The following is a 13389-nucleotide window of genomic DNA, read 5'->3' on the forward strand; positions in this document are numbered from 1 at the left end:
ATGGCATTTACCTTGTACTTCACCACCAAAATGAAGTAACCAACTTGCCTTTTCCTTACCCTAGGATGAGAAATTGTTGGGCACATCGCTGTTTTCCATGTGTGTACATGGACAGGCGACTAGCAATGCATACACAGAGTGTGCTGTTGTCTTATTTTCTGGCACTTCTGTCATTGCAGTGAACTGAGCAACCTCCATTATATTTTCCAGCTTAAAAATCTTTCAGCAAAATCTACTGAAATCAGTAAATAATTCAAAGGCAGTCAAAAATATGTTTTGTGGGAACTTCAGTAGTTACCAAACGAATAAAATATTCTCAGCTGCAGGTGATCTGTTGTATTTTTCTATTTTACTTACGTCAGCAACCCAAGACAGTGCACGCAGACCCAGTTCAGAGAATCACTGAATAGTCAAGGGGGGAAGGAACCAGGGCTGAGCAGAGGGGAAGGATCACTTCCCTCCACCTGCTGGCAGTGCTCTGCCGCATGAAGCCCCAGAGGCTGCCAGCCTCCTGTTCCACAAGGGCTGCATCATGGATGGGTTACTTGGTGTTCACCAGGACCACTGGGTCCTTTTCTGCAAAGCTGTTTCCCAGACTGTTCACGAAAGGCATTCACCTCCCGTGTAATTACTTGAATACTTTCATGGCAGACCTCTGCTGTCAGTGTGAGTTCAGAAGTAAAATAAAAGCAGCATAGGACTGCTGAGTGATGAAGGTAACCTCCTGCTGAGAGCAGGATATGGGTGCCAGTGTAGCTTAAAAGAAGCTATTATTTTATAAATACCATTTGCAATACTTAACGCTCTTTGCTTTGCCTATCGTACATCTGGAAGTCTTTGAAACAATGAATCCAAAACTGGGGAACGGTTTATATTAGGGTGCATAAGAAATTGTGATAATTGGACCTTAAAGGCAGGTCTCAGTCATCAGAAAAAAAAAAAGTTAGGAAGAAAACCTTACTCAGATGTAGCCTAGAGGGCTCATCACAAACCAATGGGCTCAAACACTGCAAACAGGTGAGTAAATAGCATATAGAGTTAGCCCAGGGCCATGATTTTTTTCATGGAAATACACCTACAAGAAAAGTGCTGCTCACCACAATGCAGCCAACATTGGCAGTGTGGCAATAATTTTCAGTTACATTCATTCTCTTCAAAGTTGTTAATTTATGGTACAAAAGGATGACATGATAGCATTCATATGGTAATACTTCAGACACGGTATAGTCCCAATTAATATAATCTCATTTTTTTATCTGCAAGCTTGGTGGGACATTAATGCCCACTTAGCCAATTTATAATAAACAAAACTTGTTCAATGAGGAAAGGCCCCAGTTCACTTGGGCTTGTAACTGTAAGCCCGACTCACAAAGGGCTGAATGACATCATGACCAGAACAGCACCGAGATGGGCACTGATTAAGGCTCTGAACTACACCTTCACATATTTGCGAAGCATGGGTGCAACTGATTGAGATGATGCAGAGGAATTAAATGTCTGTTTCTTTCCCCATGCACAATAAATACCATATTTAAATAGCCACAAGCAGTACAGAATCTGGCCCGTAGTATTTCTATCTTCATTACAGTCGCATTTCTGCTTCTAAAGCCAGATCTCATCAGATTCTAAATCATTCTGATTATAGTAATTTCCATATTTTACAAGACCTTTTGCAATTCTGTAGTTATTGATGTTAACTAGAAAAAGAATAACCCTCAGTTTCTCCAGTAACGAACCACTGAGTTATCCCACGATATTATCTCCCCAGACCCTGAGGGTGACTTTGAAAAGAATGTTAGTTATCTCTAATGGAGATATGTAAACAGATGTTATATTTGCCATCTGATTAAGCTTTTTAGAATGATCATTAAAGTCACTTACCCATATGGAACATCACATACCCATATGTACCTACTGTTTAACTAGGCAAAGCACATTCATTGGTCTGAAGAAAATATATGATCTGTGATAGCTAAGAAGAGACTATGAATCTGAACTTCTGTTTTCTCCATTCTCCTCTGGAAATAAATTAGGGTTATGTACTGAATGAAGCTGTTTTCAAGCCCTCTCATCTCATCTGCAACAAATAATCAAGATCTTATGGTTAAGAAAACAAAATCATTCCCTTGACTGCTGTATTTGACCCCCCTCTTCCACCGAAGTGTCTCTGTGTAACTCAGGGGAAGCTATTTAAAACAACATTATCACATGTGGTCATTGCATATGCCTCATTTTCTTGCTATTTAATTTGAAAGCATTGGGTCTAATTTGCAGCAGGATTAAGAAAAAAAATGCAGCTGATGTCAACACGAAATGTTTTATATGCTTCATGTGCTTCATAAAGCTGAACAAATCCTGAATTATCAGGTGTGAATAAATGCAGAGTCCAAGATTAGTGTGAAGGTGGGTTTGGGGGGTCGTGGTTGTTTTTTGTTTGGATAATTCTCTGTGCTGTAGTTTGCCCTGAGTTTGTTAGAGTGACCATGCTGGTTCTCCCCTACTGGTTCCCAGCTGCGTTCTCCTTACCCTTTCATTCTCTGACTACATCTTGACAGATGGATTCATATGCCTGGTTTCTAAGCTACGCAGACTCAAAATATAGCTGTGTTAACACAGTGCTGTCCCCAAGCTAATACAGTTTTCTCAGCGTGGCTTATTATTCTGGGGCACAAAAAAAAAAAGGGAAGGCTGTGTGCTTTCAGTTCCAGTGCACACACATGGAAAGATGGAGTAGTTGTTACAGGGAAAGGCTGACTTCATCTTGAGCTAATCACACTTAATCCCTGGGAAAACAATATCCATGTACTTTGCTTAGCATGAGGAGCAGAAAGAACTTTCAGCATGTGCAAGAAAAATGAGCTCTTTGAAGACTTAATTATTATCTCTAACAAATACAGAGAAAGCCTGTGTGAACTCCGGCTTATAACTCAGCCAGATTTATTTGCATTTTCAGAAGGAACACCCTTAACAAAAGTCATCTTGCTCTTCTAGAAATGCTGGACTATCAGAAATACAGAAAAGGATTTCTAAGTTAGTTACTTTTTAAAATAGATAATACTTCACAGAATCATACAGTTACAGAATTTTCACTCCCTAACACCAATCCATAAACGACTAAATCATTTTGGCTAAAACACAGAAACAAAAAATCAAATCAATCAGCCTGAAACACAGAAGCAGAACATGGAAAATTTTAGCTTTGCATGTAAACTTTGTCAAAGTTATAGACTGTAAAAAGATAATCTCTTCCAATAGTAGTAGGTGTTATGAGTGCTATGCACCACACTCAGGTACTACAGTTGTCATAGCTACAACAAAATAACAACTTTCTTCAGTTAAATAACTTTGGTTTGTACTAAATCTCTAATTTACCCCAACCAGGCTTTTTCCCTGATGTATGCTTATAATAAATGTTTCCGGTATAAAAGATATCATTTGTTTCTTATAGCGTCAGTAATTTAAAAAGAAATGTCTTTTGTCTAAATCCACTTGATCCAGATTCCCGGGGAGTGTTTTACATTGAGTGCAGGTTTCTCCATCTTTGATGCAGCTGCTCCTCCTTGCTTTTTTCTCCACCTCTACCCTTCCCTCCTTCTCTCTCCACAGCAGCTTGTTTCTGTCTCTGTCCCTCAGGGCTGTGATTGCACTCCTATTCCCTCTGGCGTCTCTACACTCACATCTTACTCTATCCCTGCTATTATAACCATTTCTGTCGTAAGAGAAGGACATTTCCCCAACACTCCTCTTTGCTCACATTTTGCAGATATTGCAGATACTGAAAAATACATTATCATACCTTCACTGAGACATTCTCTAATGAAAATGAAGTTATTTCTTCTGTTAAAGGATGCTTCAGCATCCAACCGAGAGTTACTAAACACATTAAAATGAAGATATGCTATCCAAGACGCTTTTAAACACAGCTTGGATGGTGCTGTAAAGGGGAAACAGGCCATCAGTCCCTAGTGTGTCTATGACTGGATCAAGCAAATTCATGTTAATTAATTTTGGTACTTCATTAAAGATACTAGGATATGCAACTTAATAGGCCTTGGATATCACTTTGCAGCCTTGTTCTGTGGCAGGCCAGAGCCTAAGTATCTTAATGACAGTACGCAACCAATTAGCACAGAATCTCATTTATTACACTCATGTTGATATTAAAAGTAATGAGATGAAGTGCATAATAATAAAAACAGCAAATAAACAAACATGGTTTAGATGTAAAACTACTTGTTTTAGCATCTTAAATGTTTTATAACTTGATTTGAAGGACACCTCCCAATATAGCCAAAGGATGATTACCATTAAATATATCAATTACCTACTGCTCCATGACATTTGGTTTTGACCAGAAAGTTGACAGCATAACTCATTTTAAGCCTATGTTATTGTAACTGGTACACTTGACTGAAGATAATTTTCCCCCTACTGAATATTCTTAATGACAACATCAAATTTCATTTTATTGTGCTGCTAGTAACTAATAAAAACAATAAACAAGGGAATATGAGTTTCCAAGCAAAAAAAGCTGTTTTGTTTAGTGAGCCTGTACCGGCAAAGTCTCTGCAGCAGTAGATGTTAAGAGCTGAACTTCAGCACATACAGAACAAAACAAGAAATGAAATTCTGTGCTGTGCCTCTGAGAGATTGCCTACACAGCACAGGCATCATTAAAAGGAACTAACGCTCCAATCTGAAGTGCGATAATTGCCTGGTGTTATTCTGCTCTGAGTTATTCTGCCCTGAGTGCCTCTGTGCACCCGAGCCAAGAGGAAACCGTAAAAAGCACTGGGAAGGTGACATGATGTTGTTCATGTAACCAGCCTTGCAGCCTGTGGGAGCTACTTCGAGCTGTTTTCCAGTTCTTTGAGCTACGATCCGTAACTCTCAGCCGGAGGGGCAGCTTCAGTCAAATTTAGTCTCTCACAGAGAGACTAAAAAAATCTGTGGAAGTTGCAATAATGTCCCTGCCTGGCCATGAACAGTGACATTTCATGGAATACCTGAAGCCCACAGCAATGCTGTGTTTATGATAATAAAGGGTGCTGAGGCACTGGCACAGGCTGCCCAGAGAAGCTGTGGATGCCCCATCCCTGGAGGTGTTCAAGGCCAGGCTGGATGGGGCTCTGAGCAGCCTGGTCAGGTGGGAGGTGTCCCTGCCCATGGCCGGGGGCTGAAACTGAGTGAGCTTTAAGGTCTCTTTCAACCCAAGCCGTTCTATGATTCTGTGATAACGTACTTCGATATACCATTACCACCAGCAGCCCTGCTTTCAGCAAGATTCCTTATGCCAACATTTGCAAGCATCTCTGAACACTAGGACCTTTCAGACTTTCTATCTCAGTGAAATTCTGTCTCTTTTTCACTCCCCCCAAAGTGATTTGGGAGTCTCAATTTATATAGACCCTTGGTTTGAGGTAAGGAACCCAGAAGTGATGTGAGTGTATCACTTCAATTAATCTCTTTGGAAAATGGTCTAGGGCAATCAGGAACTGGGAAGTGGTGCTGCAAATGTATGGGAATTAAAAATAAAATCTTGGTACCTAACTTAATGAAACAAGACTCTTTTAGCCTATATGCACCTAAACCACATTGGGTAATTTTCCCCAGCTCCAAAATGTCTCATGAAATAAGAGAGAGAAGAGGGAAGGGAAGGAAGGAGAGAACACATTCTCATTGTCAGGGATATATGAAACAAGCAAAAAAACCTTTGTATAAAGAACTTACTATAGCAGTGGAAATAATCTCAAACAGGGTAAAAATACAGGTTAAATTCATTATAGCCAGTGCCTTGTTTTAATTGTTTACTCCACACATAGTATAAATAGACATATTGCTCTTGCAAACTACTTCTTCACATACACACACATTTAAATAAACTTTTAAAATAAGAAAATAATTGTTTTGCAAGGAAAAAAGTACATTCAATGCTTAAACAAATTATTCATGCAAAATTAAAAAGAAAAACAATCAGCTATGAAAACAAAGAGAAGGGGAATCATATATAGCAAAATCAAGCAGTCTTTTTATGCTTTGCACAGCTATACACAAAATGGATTTGAAATAGAAGAGCTTGGTCTATATGCTATAAAGTCCTGAGGATTAGTTGTCAACCAAGAATCAGGGGCTATTAAAGCCATATGGAAAATTGCACCTACTGCACTTGTAGTACAAAAAATTTAGTTTCCCCATAATATAAAGCAAGCTTTTACACAAAAGGAATTTAAGAATACTTTGAAGTCCAGATTTCTCAAAGTACAGTTTTTTTTCCTTGCTAATAGTTAACACCTGATGTTAGTCATCTTTTAATTCTTTTGATCCCAGTCAATGAATTATGGCAGATTATTAAAAACAGTTATATTTACACAAAGTGAATTTACATTTAAATTGACCTTATTTAAATACAATGTTTATTATTTTTAATGCTAATATGCCTATTTTAAATTTCCTTATTAATTCCTTTTATCATCAAATGCATTTAAAAAAGGCAGCCCTGAAGTAGTTTTAAAAATTATGGATATAATAATTCTGAATCTTTTCTACATTTTTTTTTCAAAAATACTAATCAAATATAATGATTCATTAAGAGTAGCTTCAAATGATTAAAAATACAAAACCTGATGCTGCTTGTAAAATGGTCTTAGTAAATATTATTTTTGCTATAAATTTATTTTTGAAGTGACTTTAACGAACAACCTTTTTCCATCCCTCTTCTGAAAAGTCCCTTAAAGAGTTGCTGCTACCACTAGTTGCCAACATGATCTGTGAACACTTAAAAGTTCACACTAGTCTATCAGCCTTCTGAAACTGTTTTAATGAATACACAGAATGCCTTGTGATATAAACTTTCCAAATTTTGAAAATAACATTGAAAATGCAATAATTTTATCAAGCTAATTTTACATATAGCTACCTGTATATTCTAGCTTGTCTCCTCTTAGTTAATGTTCACTGATTGTACAGACACTCAACTCAGACTAACATAGATAAATTATTAAAAATGTATTTTCAAGTGACTGAATACTTCAAAAGGTCACTGTACAAACTACAAAGCTCTACATGAATCACACACACAAAAAGGATTAAAAATTAACTTGTATTAAAAAATGACTTGTATTTTTCAATATTTTACACTTGGCCTAGAAATATATTTGTCTGCAAAATTGTTACACCTGCTGTAGTAAGTAACAGAAAGATTTTCAAAAACATTTAAGAAATTTAGAAGCCAAAATCACATTCCTAAAAGTTTCCTCCAAAATAAAATGGACAATTGTTGATTTGTTTCACGCATTTCCGCACTTGGCTTCAACATCTTCTATATTTAAAGATATTTACTTTCTGCTCTTCCATACATTGCAAGAACTAAATCAAGAATGGATGCTTTCAGAAGTTCAGTGTTGAGATCAGGTGTGTGTCTACAAGAAAAATCAGTGTTGACCCAGCTTTAAGCTGGAGCTTGGACTCTAAAATCTAAACAGGGTGCTGTGAGTCTTAATTACTAATATATCTGTCTGAAACCTTTACATCTATATCTATAAAGACAATAATATCAAAAGTATTAGAGGTGACTTCTATAGTATACATAAATAATTAAACAGTACGTTTCTATTAAGATAATCCCCATCCAGCTTGCTGCATTTCTTTTTCGTTCCTTTTTTTTTCTTCTTTTTTTTTTCCCCCATAGTCTTTCATACTCACAGAGATATTTATCCTTCTGGCTTCTTTCCACTTCATGAGGCTGATCTGGACTACAAATTCCTGAACTGGATCTCAAATACTTTCTAATTCTGCACAAATTCACTCCATACAATTTTTTGCGTGTGGTTTGTAGCTTTGAGCTCTTTGTATAAGCAACTTTGCCCTTCTGTTGCCCAGTAGTTGTGTGAATTCCCTTTTAAATTTTCAAAAGTGACCACCAGGTCAGAGTATTTTTCCAAGTATTAAGTATCACACTGAAGTAAGCATATGTTGCAAATAGTCTGTGTTTCATTTCAATACAGAGATTAAAGAGAAATTGCATTTGCTCATAAAGGCCAAATCATGCTGCTGGTTTTCCAAGATTAATATCTGAAAGCTCACAACCTTCTTGTTCAGCAACGACAAAGTGATATCTGATTAGGAACATGTGCAAAACTAATCTAGTTGAAGAAATGAGTCACACAAAGGTGTCAAATCATCAGAGGGTGTCAAGTAATCCAGTGCCAAATTCTGGCTGAAACCAAGATAGATCCAACTGTGCTCTGACTTGGCCAGCTCTTGCAGAATAGTTTGGGTGACTGGAAATGCACGACATGCTTCACACACAAGACAGACATATGAAGTCCAAAAAGTGTTTGTGCAGACAGAAAATACTTCTTTATCCTGCTCTTTCTTAGTTCTGATCTGACATAACAGGATCACTCTCAGAAGTATGACTATATTTAAATCTTCAGTTCTCATTCAATATTTTGTATATTTTCCACACAACAAGACTCTAATCTTGCCGCAGAGTCGAGGAAGTGTGAACTCTCCATACCTTGCCAGAGCTGTTCCATCATAAACCTGCCAGGCAACCTCCTCATAAAAAGAAATTCAGAAGATGGTAAATATTTAGCGAGATAGTGAAAGTCTATATTTCAAGTCTTACAGGGGTTTCTTCAAGAAAGTTGGTTAAAGTATGAATTTCAAACTTCCCCAAACACTCAAACAAGAGAGGATGTATTTTTAGAAAACAAGAAGGTTAATGACTTCATCTGGATAAACTTTAGAAACATCTACAACTACTCCTTTTTGATGAGGTTTTAACATACAGTAAAATTTGAACAACCAGGGTTTGGTTAGATATTTTAAAACAAAGAAAAATATGCCATTTAGGTGCCCTGTAGGTGAAGAAAGTAAGAGTAAATATTAATATAAAAATAAATTATTGTAAGTTGCAGACATTTGAAAGGTCAATAAGCCTATAGCTTGTGCTGGAATTCTGAGTCTTGGTGTCTGTTCAGAGTGCAGTTTTTTCCTTGTCCTCTATAGTACTTGTTAATTTTTACACTGAAGAATGGATGAATGACCTGGTCAAACATGGTTTACATTGCTTGTCTATGAGTCAAGTTAATCTGTACAGGTGAAACCTAAAGTGAGATTGTGCAGACAGGAAAAATAATATTTGCTGATGCTGTACAAAAGGCATAAAAGATCATTACTAAGTCCTTCTGGACAGTTGACACTGCAGCCTGTGACTTTAGCACTATTATTCCTCAGACACCTGATGCACATTGTTTTTATTCATCTCAAAATGAAAAAAATACTAACTCCAGATATCCCAGTTCTTTTAAAAGTAAGGGAAATGCTTTAAATTACACGAGGTGGTCTTCCAGATCTGCCGTATTATCACCATGGTTCTGGTCTTGGATCCCAGATCTCATTTCTGGTCATGGTCTCTATGACCAGAGCCTCTGGGTCAGCCACATGGTGCAAAATCACAGGAAAGGCACGTGTAGTGTTTCCTTCCATAGATCTACCTTCCCCTTTTGCTTTTTTACACTAGGCTCTCTGCAAAACTCACTCCCACTGCAGAGGGCATCACAGTGAAGGTAGCCTTCTTGGCTCATTCCTTCTCCTGCAAACAGCACGTCACTCTGCAGCGAGCTTGTACGGAAGTCATCTGGCATGTATTTCCATACATAAACTCATCTGTCAGTTGGCTCCTGCCCACACAAATACCCCGTTCGTTGCCACATTTTCTGGCTCGGAGATATCCTTCCTGACACTGCAGTAGAACCTTGCTGACTATAGCTCTGTGTTTCTGGTTAAAGATGTTTTAATCCTTCATGAAAGGTTTTGATTAAGAGTTTTGCATAAATAAACTGTATATACGCCACTAAATGAAGGACGAGGAAGACAAAGGTTTTCAGTATAACATGGCTGAGGGCTGCAAAATTATTGGGGTTTGTGTTTTGGCTTGTATTACATTGCCTTTCTCCATAATCCAGGTAAAACCTGGTCGTTGCCACATGGTTTGCAATAGAAAAATAACACACTTGATTGTCTATATTGAAGCTAGTCAAGTAAAACGATGCACCCAGTTAAGCCGTGACCTTCTGTTTATACCCTGCTACAAGCTTCTATCTAAAAGACACAGCAGTCAGCAAGTTAATTGTTTTAATTATGGAGTACAAGTAGAATACAAAAACAGAAGCCAACTTCACCACTGCAAAGAGCATTACATTTAGACAAGTGAAGAACAATTACAGCAAATTGCTTCCATGATGACATTGTCTAGCAGAAAAATAGGGAGAAAAAAAAATCAAAATACCCCAATTCCTATGCTTTGCCTCAATTCCTCTCCAACAAGAGCCCCATTTTTCCCATTTCTTCTCTCAGCTAGAGACTACATGTAATTTATTGATTAGAAAAAAAAAAGGGGGGGGGGAAGGATATGAAAAAATATTTTAGCTAACACTTGACCATTCTGTATTAAACTAACTGCAGTGGCTACAGAAGCCACAAGATGGCACATTGTTTTTCCCTGTTTCTCACAGTAGAAACAAAAGATTATGTTAGGAATCAGAATGATAAACTACTGCAGCTTTATTAGCCCCATTATCTTTTCAATGAGAAGCCCTTTCCTCTGTGTGCATCGTCTAAGATTTTAGCTGCAGTAAGTACTGAAGATTCAGGAGAAAAGAAAAATTCAGAATTACCGTGTTTGCATCCAAGAGCATTGCTCCTATCTCCAAAGAGTATACACATACTCTGGTAGTGAAATATTACTGCTTTTACCTAAAAGCCTGAAGCAGTGTGATCACAGACATACTTCAGTTAATATAATCTGTCTTCAGGAAACAAAACAGATTTTTAAAACTAGCTGAATTATCAAAACAGCGGGACAGCATGCAAATTCCAGTGCATCCAGCATATAGTTTTCTTCTGCTTCCTCAAATTATTTTACCAAATGCGTTCACGCATCAGGCAATATCTAGGAATCCTACACATCTCCATCACTACTGCAGCACCGCTGATGTCCACACCATTATGTGAACACATTTTCTTCCCTGTGAAAATCAGCTGAAATTATATGAACAACTCCACAGAAGCTCTATCTGAGGAAAGACGGCCATGTCCATTCCCACAGTGTCAGTCTCAAATCCTACTCAGCGTTAGAGGTTACCGCAAAGAATTGTATTTCATGAAAGCTTTAAGGGGTTGATCCACAGTTTTAGTTTGTACTGGAATGAAACAGATACCTCTGAACCTGGGGGGAAGGAGAAATTAAAATCAGGAGGGTGAATGCTTTCTGGCTGAGAACATCTCTGTGATTCCTTCTGCCATCCTTAGTATGAACTCCTCATTCAGCCTTTCTGGACACACTTTGCGGCATCATATGTTTTTTGTATCACGTGTCCTGTTGTCATGCACTGAAAACTGGGTTCTGAAGACAGGTATCAGAAACTTGAAAGCAAATACCAGCTTTGCTTCTGCCACAGTTTGCACTAGGCTGGGATGTCTGCAAAGATAGGCTTTTAGACAAATAATCACGGACTATAAAACTCTAACTGTCTCTTCCAAGTGTTTTGCAGGCTAATTTTATTTTCAACACTAAGAATGTAATTATGAAATGTATCTATAAACCCCTTTCAAGTGAGCTAGTAAAGCAACACTCCAACTCCCTTAATAAAACTCTTTGAGCTGCAATGTTTCTAGGTTTCAAATATTAAAGCTACATTTTATGTGGTGCTTATCTACCACAGTGACAGGATTCTAAAAGACGGTTTCCAATTCAAACCACAGCAGTCCCATCTACTGTTTATTGATGTTCCTAAGCTTGCGTAAAATTATATCGTGTTTTCTTTCCAGTCTGGGAATATTTCTCTGCTTTGGATTTTATTAAACCTAGTAATCTGAAAAACTAAATTTGTTTTATACAAGTTTGTTTTATACAAGTCAGACTGCAGTCAAATACTGTAGGAGAGCTTCATGAGGTGAAATGATGTTCACTAGCCCTACCCCTTTTGATCTCTTGAGCAGAACTCTTGCACCATAAAAGGACAAGGGCACAGCTAAAAGTTCTTACCTTTACTATATTGTTTTCTAGTACCAGTTCTTAAATGTCATCAACAACTTGTATGCAATGAAGTACAGGAACATAAACATATTTAGAAAATAATTTGGTGCATATCAGCTACAATTATTAAATGTTTTGCATTATTCATCACAGTGCTAGCCAAGGTCTCTTGTAATTTTGGCCTACATGCAACTAATGTTGCAGTCGTTGCAGGGAGTTGCGGTTTCTGCCTTCAGAGGACAGCTGCTTTGTATGTGTGAAACAAAAGAAATATGTTCATTGTCTCTGTTTCTTTGCTTTTTATGTGTCCTAATTTGGCACTTCAAAAAACAAACCAGAAGGGAAAATGAAGACAATGAAAGCAGGGAATACTTGGAGAGAAGGGGAAGAAAAACTGTATTTCTTCCCACAAAGTTTGTTGTGTCCATGAAGGACTAATGCAGCAGAACAATTATACATGGTAGTTTCCCTATCTAATTATAGTAAAATTACATAGAGACATTGAACACATTTTTATTCCATTTAGGTATGTAATATGGGACATTCAAAAAACTGTAAAAGCTAGAAAGAAAGACCTATTAACTCAAACTAAGTAGCCTCAAAACAACATAGATTCTTTGGTGGCACAGCATGTTGCATGCAACTAGGTGCAAGTTACATAAAAAAGAACATGCTTATTTTTTTTTTCCCTGTTAAAATTACACTTTGCAAGATTTTTACGGCAAGTACTCAGCTTAAACTGATGGTAAATACATGAAGACCTCTGTGGTGAATACTGACCCCTCAGGGGAGTTAAAGACTGGAAAAAATGGTGTCCTGGTTCCAGTTAGGACAGAGTTAAGTAGCTCATAGTAGCTGGTAGGGTGCTATGTTTTGGATTAGGATGAGAAGAGCGCTGATAACATGCTGATGTTTTAATTGTTGCAGAGCAGTGTTTACACCAGGCCAAGGACTTTTCGGCTTCTCGCTCTGTCCTGCCAGCGAGCAGGCTGGGGGTGCAGCAGGAGCTGGGAGGGGACAGACCCAGGACAGCTGACCCAAACTGGCCAAAGGGGTATTCCATACCATCTGATGTCATGCTAAACAATATATAGGGGTGGCTGGCCGGGGTGGGGGGGCCGGCTGCTCGGGAATAGGCTGGGCATCGGTCAGCGGGTGGTGAGCAATTGCATTGTGCATCACTTGTTTTCTTACACATTATTATTGTTAATACTATTACCATTATCACTATTATTATTATTATTGTTATTATTATTTTCCTGTCTTAATAAACTGTCTTTATCTCAACTCACAGGCTTCACTTTCCCGTTTCTCTCCACCATCCCAGAGAGGGAGGGGGGAGGGTG

The 13389-nt window shown here is 37.9% G+C and overlaps 1 protein-coding gene across 29 annotated transcripts in view; it reads right to left on the reverse strand.

The window, feature by feature from the left end:
• Positions 1-13389, reverse strand: part of DLG2 (discs large MAGUK scaffold protein 2) — a 1043894-nt gene that overhangs the window by 467838 nt on the left and 562667 nt on the right. Inside the window, exon 1 of one of the 29 annotated variants that reach the window (XM_066990543.1) lies at positions 7702-8245. The exons of the other annotated variants lie outside the window; for them this stretch is intronic. Within the exon in view, the coding sequence (XP_066846644.1) occupies positions 7702-7737 (36 nt within the window). The 5' untranslated portion in view covers positions 7738-8245. Of the gene's footprint in view, positions 1-7701; positions 8246-13389 lie in introns of those variants that run through there. 29 annotated transcript variants of the gene reach the window in all.

Source organism: Anser cygnoides, chromosome 1 (assembly GCF_040182565.1).
Source record: "Anser cygnoides isolate HZ-2024a breed goose chromosome 1, Taihu_goose_T2T_genome, whole genome shotgun sequence".
In the NCBI taxonomy this organism is placed as follows: Eukaryota; Metazoa; Chordata; class Aves; order Anseriformes; family Anatidae; genus Anser; species Anser cygnoides.